The sequence below is a fragment of the Coturnix japonica genome, chromosome 3 (genome assembly GCF_054131305.1).
Source record: "Coturnix japonica strain WE chromosome 3, WE-NBRP24, whole genome shotgun sequence".
In the NCBI taxonomy this organism is placed as follows: Eukaryota; Metazoa; Chordata; class Aves; order Galliformes; family Phasianidae; genus Coturnix; species Coturnix japonica.
In genome coordinates, this window is record NC_140665.1 from 91167517 (window position 1) to 91187995 (window position 20479).

Below are 20479 nucleotides of genomic sequence, written 5' to 3' on the forward strand. Positions count from 1 at the left end.
CAAACTACAGAATGTAATTCTTGGAGTTGTGGTTCTGGGTGTGTGCCCATAATTCTCTGACTTCACCTCCACGTTGCCTCACTCACAGGACAAAGTGTTTCATCTTCCATTTGTGAAGTTTACTTACAGCATTAGTGTTCTGTAAGACTCCATACCACTCACACAGGGCTTGAAGCAGCTTTAAAAACACAGGAGCTGAAGAGTGAGCAGAGCACACCGTATGCAAGCCTGCTGATTGTAAGCTTCCTGCCATAACTTCACTGTCTGTCGGTCATAGCTGAGCTTGAACTTAAAGGCCTGTTAAGGGATGGAACTGGTGTTCATCCTGGGGAGCATGTAGCGGTGTGTAATTCAGATAGTGTTGCTTAGGCTGTATAATACAGATGTTGTTTTGAACCAGAAATTGATACGTGGATTAATTGTAGAACAAGCATGCTTTTGTTGTGCTAACTGCTGTTTTTGTTTGTGTTCGCTTTTTTACACAGGTTTGTTGTTGAAGGTCATATTCCATATTTCAATGCTTATCAGCACTTTCCAGAGAAGATGAAGTTATATGGCCTTGATCTTAAGATCTTCTGTGTTGAGGTAATTTTTTTTTTTCCCTTTAAATAATAGATTAAAAACAAACAACCAGCTCATTTGTCTTGTGGTATGTTTGGTTAATGTACTAATAAATCGATTAAATCTGTTCTTACATTGTAGAGTTCAGGCTTCATGTTATTGGAGCCTGTGTAGAATGAGGTGCAGTCAGAGACCCTTCGTGCTTTAATTGTTAACCAGTCTAATTAGGCTGATTACCTAAGTTAAAACAAATTCAGTAAATGCTTGTTGAGAAAAAGGCATTAGGAACTGCTGTTGGAACGTTCAGAAATAGGATTTAGTTTCATGTCTGAGGGCTGCATAGTATTTGTGTAAAACTACCAAAAAAAAAACCACAACACCATCATCTTCATCTTTTGGAGATATTTGTGCTTCTCAAAGTTCACACAGAACTTGAATTTTGCCCAAACTAATAAAAACCAAACAAAAATCCCAGTTAAAGTTTTTGCATGAGTTGCAGCCATAGAATCTGTACCACACCTCAGAGTGGGTGGTCTGGTTGGCAGAAAGGAGATCACAGTTGCCCAGGGAGGAACCCAGACTGCCTAGTCTTGACATTTTTGAGTACATGATTGGGCTGAAAATTGCAGAAGAAAACATCAAGGCGTTTCCTAGATCTTATGTTTCAAAACTGATTTTACTTCTCATTTCAGCATAGAGATTACCAGTCATTTATTCACTTGCATCCAGTTTTGATATCTGTGTTTTGAGATATTCAGGAGAGCAGGTGGTTGTCCTGGAGTTGGAAGTCAGATTGTGCAATGCTCTATCCTCAAAGTACAGCCTGTGTTCTCTTCTTGGTGTTCTGTATATGGTATTCTGTAGACAGTAATCCTCAAAATCTTCTCTGATAATGACAGGACAAGAGGGAACAGCTTTAGACTTACAGAAGAGAAAGTATTCTACTCAGAGTGTGGTGATGCCCTGGCACAGCTGCCCAGAGAGCTGTGGGTGCCCCATCTCTGCAGGCACTCAAGGCCCGGTTGGAGGGGCCCTGGGCAGCCTGAGCTGGTGGGGGGCAGCCAGCCCATGGCTGTTTCACAAGGTTATTCTGTAGTTGTTTGGGTTTGTTTGTTTTTTTTTTGTTATTTTCTTAACCATTTTTTAGTAAATCTAATTGTGTCCTGTGCTGGCTGCCTGCAACCTGAGTTTTAATTAAGTAGTAGTTATGTGGCTGCTTAAGATACAAAGTTATAATAAGCTACCATCTTATCAGCTAAGCATAGATGAATCATAATTTGATAAGGGTCACCATAGGTATAATCATAGAATCATAGAATGGCCTGGGTTGAAAAGGACCACAATGATCATCTAGTTTCAAATATATAATGTATAATATACATATATTATATATGTAATATAAGTGCTCTCAGTGTCTTAGAAACCTATTTTCAGTAGCAGTTTTCCAGGTATCTAGCACACACCAAAGTTGTGTGAGGTTAAAGTTATTTTAGCTTTAAAAAATAAATGCAGTAGTTACTACGAGGTGAGCTACATCTAATTTCTGTCTAAGCAGTAGTGTGCGTATGCACACACAACACTTTTTAATCTTACTGTCTTTCAGTTATTGAAACTGAATGCATGGAGCACAGCTTGTCTTAGCATTTCCAGCCAATGAGAATCAGTGCTATAACGCAGGGATGGAGGCCGTATCACTGATGGCATTTCACTGTTCTGCCTGCAATTTAGGAGTTGGAGGTGATGAAAGAACATTGTGTCTGTCCTGGGAAGAAAGGCTGCGGGAGCTCAATTTTTTTTTTATCGCTGAGCAGGGTCTTCATTGTAGTAAGATGAGTAAATGCTCTATAGGATGGAGTAAAAATGGAGTCAGACCCTTTCACTGAACACTGGATGCAATGGGCAACAGTCGGTGGGTGCATTTTGGAAAAACAGAAGCTTTAATTTAAACATAAGATTTTCTAATTTTTATTTTTTTATTTTTAACGTAACACTGTAAGGGTGACTGAGCACTGGAACAGGCTGCCCAAAACCACTGTGAAGCCTCCATCTTCTACTGAAGGGGGGGAGCGGAGGGAGGTGAAGCTTTTTGCTTAAGCAGACTTGTACCACTCTCCACAATATTTGAGGTTTTTTTTTCTTTCTTGATGACTTTTTCCATGGAGGAGATCAAGGTTTTTTTTCTTCCTATTTGCAATTTAGTTAACTACAGTTAATCCCTCCTGATCTGAAGGCATTTGCCAGTAGTTAACACATCTTTGATGAGCAGTCATCTCTTTTAGGTGGAAATCATTTCTGTTTCCTTATTGCTGACGATGTTTATCTTTAAAAGCCTCCTAGTGTAGGACTTAAAACTAGTTTGTAAATTAGTAGTAGTATACATAAAGCTCTGTGACTAATTTAATTTCAGCTTTATTTTTTTTTTTATTGCATTTGTCCTCTGGTGAAGCACCACACCACCAATTCCTTTTTTCCATTCCTGCTTGACTGCAGGTTGATATTTCATTATTATTTTGTGTGTCCAGGAATAATTTCTGGTTTGATTCTCAGGTTACTGACATGCACACAAACTTACATGTCCATAGGTAAGCAGATCGCTCCCATGACTGTTGTGCAACTCGATTTACCAAAGTATTGAAGATAACAGACACGTCAGTTTGGAGTATGTGCTGTGTGGAACAGGATAGGTGTAGCCTCATAAATATCTCTCAGATCCGGTTGTTCTGAGGAGCTCCTGGAATGACCTTCATTTTAGATGCACAAGTATCTAGGTTTGGCGAGGAGCCGGATGAGTGACCTTGGTGAAGCTCCTTCATTCTCACCTACGGCATTCAGATAGCTCTTTTCTCCCTAAACTCCTTTTTCACTCACTTAGTAGTTCATCATTCAGCATTAAAACTATATCTGTTGTCTGTGTCCATAATTCTGGGCAGTTCTCCATTGTGTTAATAAACATTTTGATTCATATTTATGATCTAACATTGGCTTTGATAGGAAAAGGAAGAGCTTGAAAAGTGGTGTGTGTATTTGGTGCCCTAAGAAAAGGTGTTAATTCATCCCAAGTCTACGTTTCCCTCAAAGTAAGGAGTGCTGGGTGTTGGAGTAGGTGTCACAGTGTAATTCTCAAGTGGGATGGAAGACTCTTCAGCTCTTCCCAGAATGTGCTTCTTCAGTGCACAATTTCTGTTGCCTATTTATTTGCTCCCCTTATATCGTTTAGCTTTCCATAAGCAAGGAGAATGCTCTTTTCAGAGCAGCAGCACCTGTAGAATCTCCTGACTGGAGCTGAAGCTTCCGCTGGCTCTCTCCTCTTATGACCTTATGAAGGTTGCTTGACTGACAGGGTATTTTTAGCTCCCATTTTTCCCATTGTCATTGTACTGTTTTCTTCAGAATTCGTGCCAGGCTAATCATTGTAGAGTTCCTGAATCTCCCCTTTTACATTTTTTAATATTAATTTTGTGCCTCCTTTGATCTTCAGAATTTCTTCAGATATTTAAAAAAACCATTTGTGTTTCAGAGAACTCCTGAGCTCCTCAGTTATTTCCTTGAAGCTTCCTTGTGTGTAAATTTCCTAGGCCTATCCTTTGTGAAATACTTCATTTTATCAGATGCTCCTTTACTTTTTTACAGGCATAAATTTTCCCTGCCTTCCATATTATTTTAACCTTCTTGTTTATTTAAACATTCTTCTTCTTCCAGTTACAGAACAAACTTTCTTTTTATTCCTATTTGTTTGCTTGCCTATTTACCTTAAAATTAAAGGTTCTTTTGGTGATGGTGGATTTTTTTTGTCTCCTTTCTTTGCTGCGTATGGCTTAGTTGCCTTCACCTTTGATTTCATTGCAGAATATCTACAGTGCTCTTTCTTGCCTCTTTTATCCAGGAGACTGTTGTTGAGTTGTGTGCCTGCTGTTATATTCTCCCTTTATCCCATTAACCCAAAAACCCATGAGCTATCAGGTAGTACTACTGACCAGCCAGTACTGTGTTTGGAGAGGCCTAAAGTATGTCCTTTTAAGTCAGGAGCTGGGGATTTTTGTATATTCTACTCGTAACTGAGAACAAGGTTTAAATTTGGGTTCTGTTTCCTTGTGCTGCTCAGTGTTGGACTCCTTTGCTTCCAGGTTCGTGATGATTCTATAATGATAATCTCTGCTCTTACAGCGTGGCTACGTGTTGCTGAATTGTACCGTGATGGCAGATGTCAAACTTCAGATTTTGCTCTTATTTCTAATTATTGTGACTATAGGCAAAATTATAATGGGAATACAGTTGTTAGTACTTGTAACCTATAGACATTTTGTGCCTCGTGACCATCTAATAATTTAGCTGCTCAGTTAAGAGTTGTTTTGAATAAAATAGGGTTGCGCCACACATGCATATTTCAATCAACTCAGCATTGTTCAAGCATAATGAAATCAGTTTTGTTTTGTAAATTTAGCTGACGAGTTTAAGAAGTTTAATACGCCTCCTGGTTTTGATTTCCCTGTGAATATTGGGGGCAGAAGAACTGACAATTAGCCTGGAGGAAAGTATAAAATGGGAGGATTTCTCATGTGTTAATAAAAGAAAACTGCTACAAACTTTGATGGTTACCTACTGTATATAACAAAAACTGGTCTTTGACTGGTAGTCCTGAGGCTTCAAGAATAATGACTCAATCTTAGAACTAATTTAACATTAATTCCTCATTAATTTCTAATAATCTTTGTCAAAGTGTAAAGGAGTTAGTGTAATTTATGCTATTAGGATTGATTGAATAATAAAGGCATGCTATGGCCAGAGGTAGAATCAATATTACAGGCTTCATGAAAACTCGTTCTTTGCATTTATGGTACTGAGTAACACAGGGAGGATGTTCATTGCTTACGTATCTACCTTAGTCTGTTGCTCGGCTTATTCATGCTGGAAACAGTTGTTTGCATTTTCTTGCAATGTACTTTGAGCTTCTTCTGTTGTCTTGAAGTTGGGAGAATATCACACGTTGGTGAAATATTTTCCTGTGTTTGAATTGCTTAAACCTAGACAGATAGGGTCTGCCTTTGGAGGCTTTGGAAAGCAGGTACCTCTCTCACTTACATTCTCATTAGATAGGTTAAATGTAGTTTCTTGATGTACATTGCATGGAATTGAGGAGAGGAACTGTTAATAGAGCATTCATGCTTCACTCTTTGCAGACACTCAGCCCATCTCCTCAAGGGCTGGACAAGCTTGTGGAGCTGGTGTGCTGCTTTTACTCATGTAGGTTGTTCTTCCCACGTGTGCTGAGAACAAAGATCAAGTTATTTTTCATTGTTCTTTTAAATACAGTAAAAAGAAATGGGTATCTTCTCACATAGCAAAGTAGCTGAGCAGTATTGTCACACGGGAGATGAGGTCTGTACTCAGATCCCAAGAGCACAGAGAACGATGCATTGTCCATGAGCGTGCTTAGTGGGAATGGCTGTGGAGCACACTGCTGCACCTGCCCAGTTTGGTGCTTAGAGCCAGAAGCTAAATGTTCTGGGTCAACTGTAGTGATGGCATAACTTCATACAAAGTCAAACTGACCAATGAAGAGCCTTAGAAATTTCACGGTGATCATTTTTAATGTCATTAAAACTATGGGTATTTATCCAGCTCTCCAGGCTAATTCCTCCGTGCTCATTTTATTTCTTGATTTGTACCCTAAGCTGGATGTAGCATAACTGAGCAAATGATATTTCATACTTTGGGATTGCTTGATATCAAAGATGCTATTTCTGGATCTAGAATTTCATCAGCTTAAAAGCAGATGGATTAACATTTGCTTCATTACAGAGTTTGTGTATGTTAATAGAAGTTTATAAACTTGACAGTGTTTCTTAAATGCTCGTGTTCCTTTAGTTCTGGGTGTGGATTTAGTCTCCTAATTATAGTACTCTTCTAGGAGGGGTAGATGAAGTGAATCACTGTTTTAGGGTTTTATGGTTTTTGTCCCAGCTTCTAAGGAGGAGTGCAATTCCTCTGTTTAATTCTGTATTGTAGTATTTTATGAAGTCACTCAACTGAAATTCTTGCTGAGGAAATCACAGGTGTTGGAAGGGGCCTCTGGAGGTCTAATCCAACCCTCTGCTAGAGCAGGTTTCCTTCAGTAGGTTACACAGAAAAGCATCCAGAGAAGTTTTTACTGTCTCCAGAAAATGATACTCTACAACTTCTCTTTCAATACTTCGTTACCCTTATCATCCTGGGGCACCTCTCCCGTTCCCCAAGACCTTTCAAAGGTGATGGAAAGCTTCTTGGCAGCTCCCTCAGCACTGATGGATGCATGTCATTGGGACCCATGGATTTGTGTGTCTCAAGTTTCCCTAGATAATCTCTGATCGGATCCTCCTCAACGAAGGGGAAGTCTTCCTTTCTACAGACTCTTATTTCCAGTGTCTGGGATTCCTCAAGGACAGTCCTAACAGCAAGGACTGAAGCAAAGAAGGCATTTAGTAACTATGCCTTCTCAGTGTCCTCTCTTACCAGGACACCCACCTTGTTCAGCATCAGACCAACAGTTTTCATAGTCTTCCTTTTGCTATTGACATACTTAACGAAGCATTTCTTGTTGTCCTTTACTTTCCTTGTCAGACTTATTTCCAGGTGGGCCTTATCCTTCCTCACTGCACCCCTGGATGCCTTGGCAGCATTCCTGTATTCCTCCCAAGAGACCAGGCCTGTTTTCCACTATCCACACATTTTCTTCTTCTGTTGAATTTTTCCATGACCTGCTATCTCATTCATGTGGGTCTCCTGCCACCTTTACCTGATTTCTTACTCTTGGAGATGCACCCAGTCTTGAGCTTGGAGGAAGGGATGCTTGGATGTCAGCCAACTCTCTTGGGCCCCATTACCTTCCAGTGCTCTAACCCATGGGATGCCTCCAAGTATGTCCTTGGATAAGTCAGGTTGGCTCTCCTGGAGTCTTGGGTAATGCTATGTATTGCCTTGTTTCTTCCATGCATGAGAATATAGATAAAGCAAATACAGTTTGAAACTTCTGAGGTTTTCATCCCATCCTGCAGCTGACTGATGTTATTTTGAGGCTACTGGGAGAGAAGAGTAGGAAGTAAAGACATTGTATGGGAAGGAGAAAAACTCAAAAGACATACAGTACAAGCTCTGTTTTTTATGTGGCACCATTATAGTGGTAGAGATTACAGTGGGCAAGCATTGCATTTAATTTTTGCTGTTCTTTAAGAAAAGACTGTGATTCATTGACCCACAAGCTTCAATTAAATACAAATATATTTTTTCACTGATAGCTGCTTTGTGTCCACTTACACCCGCAAGGTGTATCTGAATCAACAGATGTGACCATTAAGTCTGTCTAATAGGAAGTGATTTCTTTTAAAAGTAGAAATGTTTTAATGTTCTCTGGAAGCTGATATGATCAACGTTGTAATGTTCGTGTACCAACCTTAATTTAAATATCTGCATGATCTTAATTATACAAGTTTCTGTCATTCCTTCGCGATGTTTTCAAACATGCAGCTGTTTTAGTCCAGCTACATTAGAATTATTTTCTAGTAATTCCTGACTTCTAATAAGGAAATAGAGAATGAAGAGTTCATTGATGGATAAATCCATTGTACTCTGTGGAATTCTGGTTGGATTCAGTTGTTTTTTGGGGGATTTTTTTGCTGCTGTTGGTTTTGGGGTGTTTTTCTGATTTGTTTGGTTGTTTGTTTTGTTTTTTTTTACCCTCTCTGAAAAAAAATCCTAGGAGAACAAAAAGATTTTTGGAGTGAAGAGTGATCAAACACAGGCATGGGTTTCCTAGGCAAGAAACAATTAAGTATATCTACTTACCTTCTAAGCTAAAGAAGAGTTGACAGGGAGGAAGTTGTGGTGAGGTTTATTTTGTTCAGAAGGCAGCCATTCCAAATATTTTCCTGTATAGCTTCTTGGGAAGTGTCAGACAGAGTTTGCTGGTCTGCAGGTTCAGAGTCAAAACAGCAGAGAATTCTTCACTGTGTATCTCGTGGGTAGTTGGTGGAACTTTTTGCTGTCAGACGCTATGGGTGTTAGTAGGGTCAGGGAGTGACTGGACAGAGCCCACAGTAGAAAAGGCATGCAGAACCTTACATGTAAGTGTTGGCTCAGCCACAAACTCTGTGAAGCTGGACAAAAGTTTGGGAAAGAGTCCTTGTGCCTTACTTGGCTCTTGAATTCTTTCCCACTCATCTCTCTTGCTCACTGCTGGACACGAAGCTCAATAGATCTTCTCAGATAGATGTGGTACGGCCACATTTTGTTGCTCTTCTGGGATTAAAGTTAGAGTTTTGATTTGTGAGTTTTGTGAGACTTTTTTTTTGAGATGGTAGAACTTTATGAGGGAACTAATGAAAAACAGCTGCTTTTCTTCCCAATGGTAGGAGGAGGAAGGAACAGTGGCACAAAGTCTGGTCTGAAAATGTGGCAAGAAGAGATGAGTGAAAAGCCAAATGAGGGTAAATAGTGGGTCTTGTGGGAGGCAGTTTTTACACCTTATTGGTAGTACTTCTGAACAAACTTCTGTTCTTCTCTTTTTGGCTTTTAAGGTAAGCATAGGTCTTGGATTTCTGAACAGATCACACAAATACAGTCTTATTTTCATGTCTTTGAGTTGTGACTAAGATTATAAAGTTAAGTGTGCAGATTCTAGGAATTGCTGAAGGAATTTGCAAAGTGTGCGAAGTGTGCTAGGGTGTAGCTGTTAATCATTTAATCTCTTACTGTTTCTACAACAAGATAGCGTTGCAGTTTAATACACAGAACGTAATGAGTTGCGTGTCTATCTTTTCCTTTTCTTCATCTAACGTGGGAGTTTAAGCCTGCTTTAGCACATGCCAGGTAAAGCCAGCACAGCTGCAGAACGTTTGCTTTGTTTTGTCCTTGGGTGCCCATCAGGTGCCGTGGTGGCTGTTCTGCTCAGGGTGGAGGTAGTAGGGCACTGCTACTCCATTACAGCTGGGAAACCAGCATAGAGATACTTGCCCAAGGCAACACTGTGCATCTGGGGTACTGTTATGAGCAACCCTGAAGATCTCCTAAACCCTGTGGAGTTGTCACCTTGTTTAATAAGTTTTTCTTTCACACTGCCTATTTAAAAGGATTTCGTACCACTTTATAATCTGATCCTGGCTAATACTCGTGTCTTCAAGTCATCACACATCTTTGAGGAAACCGCTGCCCTTGGGATTGTTTCACAGCCTGGATTTTGGTGCGCTGTGTGTTTATATTTTAGCTTGAGTCTGAGTCAAACTAAGGAACTGCTGATGAAATCGATGAATTAACTCATGAGTGCAAGTCAATGTGCTCGTTCTGTTTTTTCCCTGAGCATTCAGTTCATAATGACAACAGCTTTTTGCTTCCAGGGGACGTGCACCCAGTAGACTTGTTTGTAGCTGAGCTCCTCTATTTACTGAAGTCCTTTTGCAAAATCCCATTTAGTCTGATGTGGAAGGATCCCCATTCTCCCAGCTGAAATTTGAATGAGCCCTCTGATTTTTGTTTCTAATGGCAGCTCTTTAAGGAATTCAAATTGACACAGAAGCCAGTCATTCTTGTTTATTTTTAAAAGTCTTCTAAGAGGTGGAGAATTCCAGCCATACAAATGTTGCTCATCAGCCATGCTGCTTTTACTTTCCAAAGCAAGCAGCAATTCCTGCTTTGGTCTTCAGTGTTTTCGCCATACTCTGTAATCTTAATTTGGGGGGTGGGGGTAGGTTCCTTCTATCTGTTTGTTTTCTTTCTTTCTTAGTTTCTTTGCAGTTTTGTCTTCTTGTTGGCTTTTAGCAGGTGCATGTGCTCCTCGTTCACGACAAAGAAAATAGTGCAGAATGAAAAGAATCAAGGGTGAGGCTTTTATTATAAAAAAAAAAAAAAAAGCTGAGGAGGAAGTTCGCTGCTGAAAGGGTTATTGTAATCAAGTTTATCACGGGAGCTTGCTGTTGTGTAACAGAAACTCTGTGCCTGTCCATACCTGCCTTCAAGCGTTACTTAATGAAGAAAGAAAACAAACCTACCAAAATATTTATGAAATTCAATAAAATCTGTTCCCAAACTCCTATAGCTCAATATGTTGAGACGCTTCAGTTCCTTGCTGGGTTGCTCTCTCCATTTATAGAAAAACCATGTCTTTTAGGAAAGTATTTTGTTGCTTAGGGTTAACTCGAACATGAGCAGAGCAACATTCATGCACGTCTCCCTGTTGGTTTAATAATATTGAAACTAATTTATTCAAAAACCACTTTAGCCAGGAACTGCCTAATGAACAAGACGTCTTCCTCTGAAAGGAGGATATTAAAAAGCCTGCAATACAGCCAAACAGCTGGTTTTTGGTGTTGGTTTTTTACAGTAAAGATTCACTGTTGGGGGTTGGACCAGATGATCTCCAGCCACTATGATCGTGTGGTTTCGTGATCTGTGCCGAATGCTCAGTTAGCTCTTTCTCTTGCATGTAGGTTGCTGGCTCATCATCCACGCACCATTCCTTGATTAAAAACTGCCTGCGTCAATTCAATGCAGTCAAATACCCTAGCACACCTAGAATTAGTTCTCTCAATGTGTAAACGTTGCTTATTGAGCCCTCTTCTAAAATGAATCTTTTCTGTATGGCAACAGAAAGCAACAACTTCAAGTGTATCCTGGTCTGTTTTTCTTCCAGAACCCTTGCACGCAGTATATTTCTCAGCAGTTGTATGAATGGAGCTGTAGCAGTTTCACCCATCTTTGTTCTTCCTGTCATTTGGTTCCCTTTTAGTAATTCCAGGCACACCCTTTGCTGTTACATCAGCATCTGTATATGATTCATGAATATCAGTGTTTGAAGAACTGCATCTACTCTTTTCATCCATACAAAACTGGTGGAACCGAGTCATGCTCAGTGCCCATTGAACCTGGTTCCCTGCTTCTGATGGTGACCTAAGGAAGGATGGGAGAGCAGGGAGCAGTGGTTCTCCCCATAATCCTTTCATGTGCACCAGCAGTTTGAGACTGGAGCATTTTTGTACAGCAGTGGTAATGGTAGCTTGATTGGTAGAAGAGCACAAGAGTAGTGGATTGGTGAGGTCAGTACCCCTAACATGGAGAAATAAACTTCAGTCATCTTAGGAGTGTGGGCTATCCAGTCACATTAGGAATCACGTAACAATTGGGTCACCAGGTCATTTAATTCAGCATTAAATACCAGTTTGGGTGTACATTTCACAGCTAATTTGCTTGTTACCTTCACTGGCAGTTCTATGTGCAGCCTGGTGGGCTGCATCCTGCCCAGGGTGGGCAGGACAGCTTTCTGCTGCAAAGAACAGATGCAGCTCAGCTGAGTAACAGAAGCAAAGCACAGTGTGCCAGGCTCTGCAGAGCACTTGCTTGACTGCTGTGATAGCTCATTTTACCTGAGCTAGTTCTAAAGATAGCTTGGGTTCCTGGTGATGTGTGTCTCAATGCAGGCTTCATTTGGAGGTGTTTACATGTATTGGGGTACTTACTTGGAGTACCCATTTGTGGCACTCTGATGGCCTCATTAACTTCAGACTAAGTATCTTCTGATTTATGGACATGCCTTGCTTTAATGAACCAGCTTCTGGGTTCTGTTACAAACACTCTTCTCCAAGCTTCGTAACTTGATGTTTTCCAAATCTTCAGGTTAAACTCCTTTCTTAGTTAATTTCTTGATAAATTTGGCACAGTTTTTCAAATTCAGTCTAGGCTGACTTCATCATCTCGAAAGTGATGAGGTTTGGGGTAGAAAAGAATCTTTGGGTGGAAATTTGTGTGTAAAGGGATGGATGATAAAGGGAACTGTACTAGGGAAAAGTACTGGAAAGGAGTACAGTAGGGAAAAAGAAAAGATAAAAGGGAAGATTTAAAGCAACTCTTCATTTCTTTTCAGAAAGATAGAGCAATCACAGTAATATAAACAGAACTGTGAATATGTAAGTAATTACTTTTGGTTTCTTGCCCTGATACAGGAGGAGAAAACTGTGTATACAGTCATCCAAGAAGAGAGTCAGTTAGACCACAATTGAAACAAGAAGCTGTGGAGCCTGCAAGTGAATCTAGAAAGCCAGGCAATTGTATACTGTTTTCTACTTGTTGATCAGCAGCATTCTGATACTGTCCAAACAAGTAGGAGAGGCTGCAATCTTGGCTCACCCAAAACAATTACCTGCTACTGTGATCTGATTATCATGTTAATAGTTTGGCTCACCTGCTTCTGAAAACCAGGTGGTTCTTGTCTAACACAGGTGAAAAACTTCGTGTAGTTCTGAACGATAAAAGAAACTAATTTAAATAGTGTAATGAGTTTGTATCATAATGAAAATCTTATAATAGACACTTCTTTACCAACTGGACGCTATGCATTTTTTCTTCCTATATGAAGCTGAAGCTGGGGGAGAGAAAAAAAGAAAAGCATTAAGCAGTATTAATCTTTCACACTGCTTTCTGTAGAAGACCTTGAGTTACCTTATTTGTCATGTGTGAGAAAGAGATACAAAGATTTTAAAGACAAAGCTGTTAAGAAAAGTTCTCAGTAACCTCTGTACCCATTCTGGACGAGTTATGGGCTCTGTCAGCATTGTTGATCAGTCTTGAAGAAATTCCTGCTTGCGAAACACCTGAGAGGGCTATCAGATGGCATGACTTTAAAAGGGTTTTCTGTCAGTCTTCCTGAAATTATTAAGTGCCCTGAAGGGTTTGTAACTGAGTTTTATATGTGGAGTGTTTCCCAGGTTCTTGAAACACAGTGAGAGCTTAGTAACTTCATGTGCTGACGGACAGGGGAGTTGTCCTTATAGTTAACACAGAAATGCAAATGCAAAGAAGTAATGCAAAATCTTTTACTTTGTGACTGGGTAAGTGAAAGTTGGACTTGGAGAATGTGTGGTGTGTGATCTAATCCCCTCTTGTCCAAGGACTCCTGCCTTGGGGTTTAATCATGAGATGCTGGAGGCTTTGCTTTCACTGGAAGGAAGCCCCAGCTCTGAAATCTGCTTTCCTAGTGGATTCGTTGTTGGTTTTTTGTTACTACTTGTTTTATCACCTTGTTTGTTTTGCTGGAAGAGATGCATAGCTAAGTAGAAAGTGATAACATTTATCATTTAGGAGGTATCCAATATTGATCAATTCAGAGGTATTCAGGAGCCACCTGGATGTGGGCCTGGACAACCTGCTCTAGGTTGGACCCAGTTGGGCCAAGATTGAACCACGTGATTTCCATGGTTCCCTTTGAACCTCATATGTGTGGATCTCTGACTTTCAAGGCTGCTGCTTTGCTGTATTTTGCTTTTTCTTAGTATTGCTCTGGCATTTACTGTGCTTGTTGTGTGGAATTTGGGTGTTCTGTTTGTTTTAGCCCTCCCAGTTAGGACGAGATTTTCTGTATGAAATCAGACCTCCTTCAGAATTAGGCAGGTGTATATGGTGACACATAAGAATTTATAGGGCTAGTAATGCTTTCTGGTCTCTTCAGTGCTCAACCTTCAAGCCTTCCAGCTCTTTGCTGTGATGTGTCTTGCTGAGATGTGATCTGTTAGGTTCAGCTTACACCTACAGCTCCAAGTTCAGGCAATGGCTGTGTGCTCCTGAAAGGACTGGGTTCCATTCATCTTATGTTGTTGTAACTCGTCTCTGCACTGTAGAGGCACGAGTTGTGCAGTCAATGATGTGGAGCTTGGGAGTTAAGCCTTGGGAAGCAGTAATTGATTCGATTGGTCTCTATGGTGAATTAGTGTGTTCTTCTAGAGCCACATGTCGCAGTTGTGTTCACATCTCCTTATGAACACAAATTGACTAAGAACTGTGTCTGTCTGTTAACACCCTTATAAAATGAGCTAAATGATAGCTCTTGGTGTTCCTAGAACCTGGGATTGGAGCGCTGCCTCCTTAGCCTGATGTGGAGAGAAAAGCTCATATATAAAGTGATAGAACCCTCAAATCAAGAGCTACGTTCCTTAAAGTAGTTCTTGGTTAAATGAGATTTCAGATAACTTCACTGGTGATTCAAATGACTGAATTCTTGGTGTCTTTATTGTCATCAGCGCTGTGCTATTAAGAAGCTACTAATCCAGCTGCTGTTCATCCAACACATTTCCTTTGTATCTAATTATGAATATTATTTATGTGATGCTTTTATTTGAATCAACCGGGACTTATATTTTTCTCCAAAAAACACTGGAGAGAAGTGAAATCTGATTCAGGTTTTGTTTTGGTATTCAATGTACAGCTGCTGTTTTAAGAGGAATGGGAAGCACGGTGAGCCTGAGCTTTTGCAGAGGTCTGGCAATGCGTGTTTTTCTTGTTTCTCAAGATAGTCAATGGTGAAGCCTAAGCCACTTTTTAACACCGTTTAGAAGATCTAATGAACAACTTCCTAACTGTTACAAGAAGTTGGCATGTGTAACAGTGACAGCAGAGTTATTCATTTACTTAAGCATTTATTAATGCAGTTAAGCAAGTCTTAACTACAGTCTGGGGGGAGAGCACTTAAAAAAAAAACACAGTATGGTAACTATAAAATGTGAACATTGGCTGCATAGCTTCTATTAACAGAAATGAAATCAAATGATTGGATAAGAAGGCATTATTTCAGTCTTACTGTTGTCATAAACATGGTAGCTCTGTTCTCAGGCTGGCCTATAAAAACCAGAACCCTGAATTCATTATTGATCAAGGAAGTCCTGAATATGTGCACAAAGTTTAAACCTCTGCTAAATTCCCGTTAAAGGAAGGTACTCAGGTTGCAATGAAAGTAATGCCTCCTATTTATTTCTCTGAAAGTTACAACAGAGCATAGTAACACCGATAGAGTAAACGCTCAGCTACAAGACATTTTTTCAACAGTCACTCCCATTAGCTATTAAATTCCATTTAATCATAAGAAATAACATTTATTTTTTTCTGCAGTGCAGGTAGTGAACCACTGGAGCAGGTTGGCCATGCAGTCATATGTAGTTGTCAACTTTGGAGATGCTTAGAATCCAACTGGACTCGGTCCTGACCAACCCCATTCTGTGATTCTGTTCTTTCTTATCTCTTAAGATATTTCACCTTCCATTTAATTATTATTTTTAAGTGCAGTTTTGGTCTTGGAGCATCTGGAAATGTACTGATCCCTTCACTAAGAAGGCAGTGGCTTGGCAGCAGGTCTGAACAGCAATGTTTTATTGGCATTATATGCATTTTACGGGCTTTAAAAGTTGCCGTTGTTTCCCTTTGCAGTACTGCAGTCTGGCTCCATTCTCGCACGTGTGTTCAGTCATGCAGAGTGCTGAAGAAATGCAGTGTTTCTGTATGAAATAAGAAAATTCATTATTAAGATTAATAACAAATGCACCAACAGGGAAATTACATAACATGCTCTTAACTCTGTCTTTCAGTCATGGCCTGAATATGAAGAAGTCTACAAGAAAATGGTTGAACTTGCAGCATTTTTAGACCTGCCTCGTTTTCCAGATATAACAGACAACTGCTTTCTGCATCCAGATGTATTGTGCATGAAGTACTTGATGGAAGCTAATTTACCTGGTAAATATGTTCCCAAACCTGAACCGATATGTTTTTCTTCAGTTTATTAAGCCCCAGCAAAAAGACTTAAATTACTACTCTTAAAAGTGCCTTCTCTTTTCCTTTTATTTTATGCATGCTTAAGCTTGAACTGGAAGGTAATTTCTATAGGAAGTGCCTCCATCAAACATCAGTAGGTACTGAAGGCCCAGATATGCAGGGCTCTCTGGTGCTGACTCTCTGAGGCTGTGGAGTGGATCCTTTTTTCACATCTTTCAGCAGCAGTGTGAACTAAGAGCTCTTAATGGAAGTCACCTGGTTTAGTAACTTTAGATCAGTGGTTCATGAATTTCAGCTCTGAATGGAACCGTAATATGCAATACTGAACGTGTGTTCCATGATACTGTGTATCAGCAGTAATTCTAGTATTAACGAGTGATGCTGTGACACACTCGTGACAGCCCGTCTTGCTTGGTATGTTACTCTGTGTGTGAATAGTTTGTATTTTTCTTTGATAAATGGCAAGAAAGATTGTTGTTGTTTCAGCTCCTAAGATGAATTGGCATTGCTTCTTAGGACAGCGAATAAGAATGAAAATGTGGGCTAAATGATCGAAAGGACAAGAAAGTGTATCGGCAGCTGTTGCAAGAAGATTTGCTTTGGAAGTGCTTTTATACTTTTCAGATTTTATTTAACTTAAACTGTTATGTACGAGAGGATTAAATACAGGTTTGTAGTGAGCTCTTTGTAAGCAGCAGGAGAATACAAACTAGAGATGGATTAAGACTCTACTTAGTCATACGTTGCTAACCTTTGTGGAATCCAATGGTGACGTAATCGCCACCTGTATTTCTTGCTGAACAGGAAGAGTGAGAAATTTGGGGGATTTGTATCTGTGAAAAATAAGCGTGGAGTAATACGAGGCTGTATGAGTAGCGTGCTGCTGCTTTCAGAGCTGCAGCTGTATAGGTTTGGTACAAACCATGGCAGCAGGTGCAATTAGCCCTTACAGGTCAGCTCCAGGTTGAACTTCAGCAGAGAACGTCTGCTTTGTGCCCAGTGCTGCAGTGCCCAGTTCAGCTTCTTTAAGCAGCCCCTGGTTCTCCTACTGCTGCTATGGCCTGGCTCCAATCCCACATTTGTTCTAAGCTGATAGACAGGGGAAAAAAAGAGGGTTGACAGATTTTTGGCTTTGGGTTTGTTGGTTTTTTTTTACACATTAGAGTTCAACTGTTATTAGCTGTATAGATTTAAGATTTACTTTCCCGGAACAAAGTTCACGGTGACATAATGACATCTTTTGAACAACATTAAGACCATATTAAAAATGTTTTTTTCTTTCTTTTTCCCCGTGAATGTATGTGAACTGTTTTTATTATGATTACAGCAAGGATTACCTACCATCTATGAAAACATCTAGAAATGCTTTTCAGCCTGAGAAAGATGGCTTTCCCAAAAGACAGGAGTGGTGTTTTCCTCTAATGGCCACTATTTTGCACTGCAAAAGTATTCCGAGCTTCTTTCAACGTGCTCCTTTTACATTTTGATTTGTGTTAACTAGATGAATTGCACATCTGGACTTGTCGCCTGGTGAAAAAGACTTCTATTGGAGAAGCGGATTTCCTGACTCTCACGCCTGGAAATAAATCAACAAGGAAAGTGAAATATGATGTCCTTGCAGCAGCGGTTATTGTGGTGGTTCTAAAGTTACTGTTTTTATTAGATGATCACTATGAGTGGTAAGTATGCAGGCAGCTCTCTAACAAAGCACAAACTTATGTATCGTGTAAATAACTCTTTGATGATCCTTTCTTCGGTAATGTTGAACCTGTAGTATTTTGGTAAAGTACGGTAGAACAAAACATGAACTTGAAGGCTGTTTAGACTTTGAATATTACTTATTTTTACAAATCAGCAGTTTGAAGCTGAAACCTGGAAGGAAAATTAGGGTGTGTTTTTGTCAGCCGCATTTGAAATTCATGTGAAAATTGCACTATTTGGGTCTGCAAAAGGGTCTCAGTTTTCTTTCTTTCGTTCTTCCAGGTTTCTCTCAGACTTCTCTGAAGAAAGAAATAAATACAATAAAGATGGTGAGGGTACGTAAATATTGTAGTAGAAGCAGCCTTATGATTTTCTAAACCAAATAACTTTGTAATCAGGCTTAGAAAGACTTAATTCTAATGATCGTAGAAGTGATTTTGTCATTTATTCTTTTCAGGCAGTTCTTTAAAGACGATGTGATTTTGTTCTGGCTTGCTTACTGAATTCTAATAGCGATACCTAAGAAGAATATAAGGATAGAGAAGTTTGTACATACTTTACTGGATATGTTTCTGCTCTTCCCTGCTCTCTTCTCCCTTTTGTGCATGTTAGGTGAAGGTGAACGGTTACCTCGTAAAGTGGGAACACACTTTGATCATGAATAGCAGATACTTATTAGGGGCATCCAACCACATTTATGATAAAATCCAAACTTGTTTAGTCTTGTTAAATAAAATGTCTTAGCGCGTAACATATTTGAGATGTAATCTATTTTCTTCTTCCAAGTAATCCTGAGAGAGTGTGGAAAAGCTAGCAGCAATTAAGATAGAAAAGATAATGGTGTGAACATAGTTCTTTGAGGGCAGAAAGACCAAATCAAATATTAGAAATCCTCAGGAAGATCCTCTGTGACCTTATCCAGATCACAGTTGAAGACAAGATCAAAGACATGTTGCAGTGATTTATGTTTTAAGCCTCACATCCTTTCTTTTTTTTTTGGTTCATTTTTACCCTTTTGTTACATTTATGTCAATAACAAAAATGAACATTAGTCATACATGAATGCATCATCACTGCTGTATCTAGAGACAGTTCTCATTTTAAGTGGATATTCCAACTTACTTCAAATCTTACTATTTCATTTTTGCTTCCCTTGAAAACTTCAGGCAGTGGTGACCTGAGCAGAAGTTGCACAACTGCTTGCGAGCTGAGGCTCAAAGCCATTAATGTCTTAATAGCGTTTCTCTGTTATTAACAAGTCTCGTTGCCTTTGGGAATTAACAGCTCATTCTTTGCCCACTTTTTTTTTTTTTTTTTCCACCTTTGAAACCTTCAGGTGCCAAACAATTCCTGTGCTGTGTTCTGTTGTCCCCGTTCTTCAGCTGTTAGAGCGGCAGGCAGCTGATGTGATGGTGTTCTGTTTGGGCACTGATCAGTGCCAGAGCTCAGCACTGCCCCTGGCACTTGACCAAGCTTAGTGTGCTCAGATGAATAATAGCTGATACTGCACTGTAAAGATCCAGCATATCTGGCATATTGTACTTGCAATACAGCCATCCTCTCTCTAGTCTTTTTCTTTTGCTGTATAAAATATTTCAGCTCCTACATCTCAAGACAGCCTGGAAGCAGTTGTAGCTGTAGCTTCCTTGCGTGTGTCTGTGAGTGTATGTTCTGCAGACTGCACATGTACACAATGCTGTTTATGCTCAAATAAAATGTGATTGAGGTATGTGTATATGTGTGAGTGCATCACAGAGCTGTGCATTTGCCAGTTGACTCAGCCGTGTCGATGCAGGACTAGCAGTACCAGCCAGGTGGATGGTTAGTGTCATGTCCCTGACAGCGGGCTTCCTTGTGACAGATGTTGGAATAATTTGTATTAAGTTAAATACAAAAATTATTTTCTTCCCACAGGCCAACCTCCCAGCACCCTCTGTGCAGAGGAGTTCGAAACAGAACTTTATCCATGTCATTGCATTTTAATAACTGACGGGTCTTTCTTCCCCTTGTTTGTCCATTTGAGGCCAGTTGTAGTTCTTGTTTGTAAGGCCTCTTGTGGCAGGATAACTTGAGTAGCAAAAGCATAGAAGACATACAGAACTTTGCTTATAAGAACAGTATATTCACCTTCAGAACAGTTTGCCAGCTAGCTCTTTAGAAGTGAGCATGATGCAAGCATCCATGCAGAGCAGCTGGGGTGATGGGGAAATGCAAAGCCTGGTTAATTCATGATGCAGATAATACACCCACAGATAATAAGAGTTGGTTATTTAAATTTACCCTGCACCATAGTTCTGTTCACAGTTCTTATACTTATTGTACCCTGTTGATCTACTTCAATCCTGTGCCTCTCTGGAGTATCAGTGGTAAACATGCTGCTGGAATGACTTACGCCTTAACGTTTTTGCATGCACTGCTATGTATTTGTTCACATATCAATGAGTGAGAATCCAGTGTATGTGGGACGCTGATACTCAGTGAATACAATTGTCTGGATTATCCTTCTTGCCTTGCAACATCTCATGGGCAGCAGGATGGATGGTGTGGGGTTGGGGGTTGGACTCGATGATCACTAGAGGTCCCTTCCAACCCCTACAATTCTGTGATTCTGTGACACTGCTTCACCTCCTACATCTGAGCTTCAGAATTTGTTTAGAAC

General features: G+C 40.0%; 1 protein-coding gene across 1 annotated transcript in view; it reads left to right on the forward strand.

Annotated features, from left to right (window-relative positions):
- TAF1B (TATA-box binding protein associated factor, RNA polymerase I subunit B) overlaps positions 1-20479 on the forward strand; it is a 39191-nt gene that overhangs the window by 11573 nt on the left and 7139 nt on the right. The window contains exons 8-11 of the mRNA XM_015859452.3: positions 486-585; positions 15933-16080; positions 17621-17798; positions 18103-18155. Coding sequence (XP_015714938.2) covers positions 486-585; positions 15933-16080; positions 17621-17798; positions 18103-18155 — 479 coding nt within the window. The remainder of the gene's footprint in view (positions 1-485; positions 586-15932; positions 16081-17620; positions 17799-18102; positions 18156-20479) is intronic.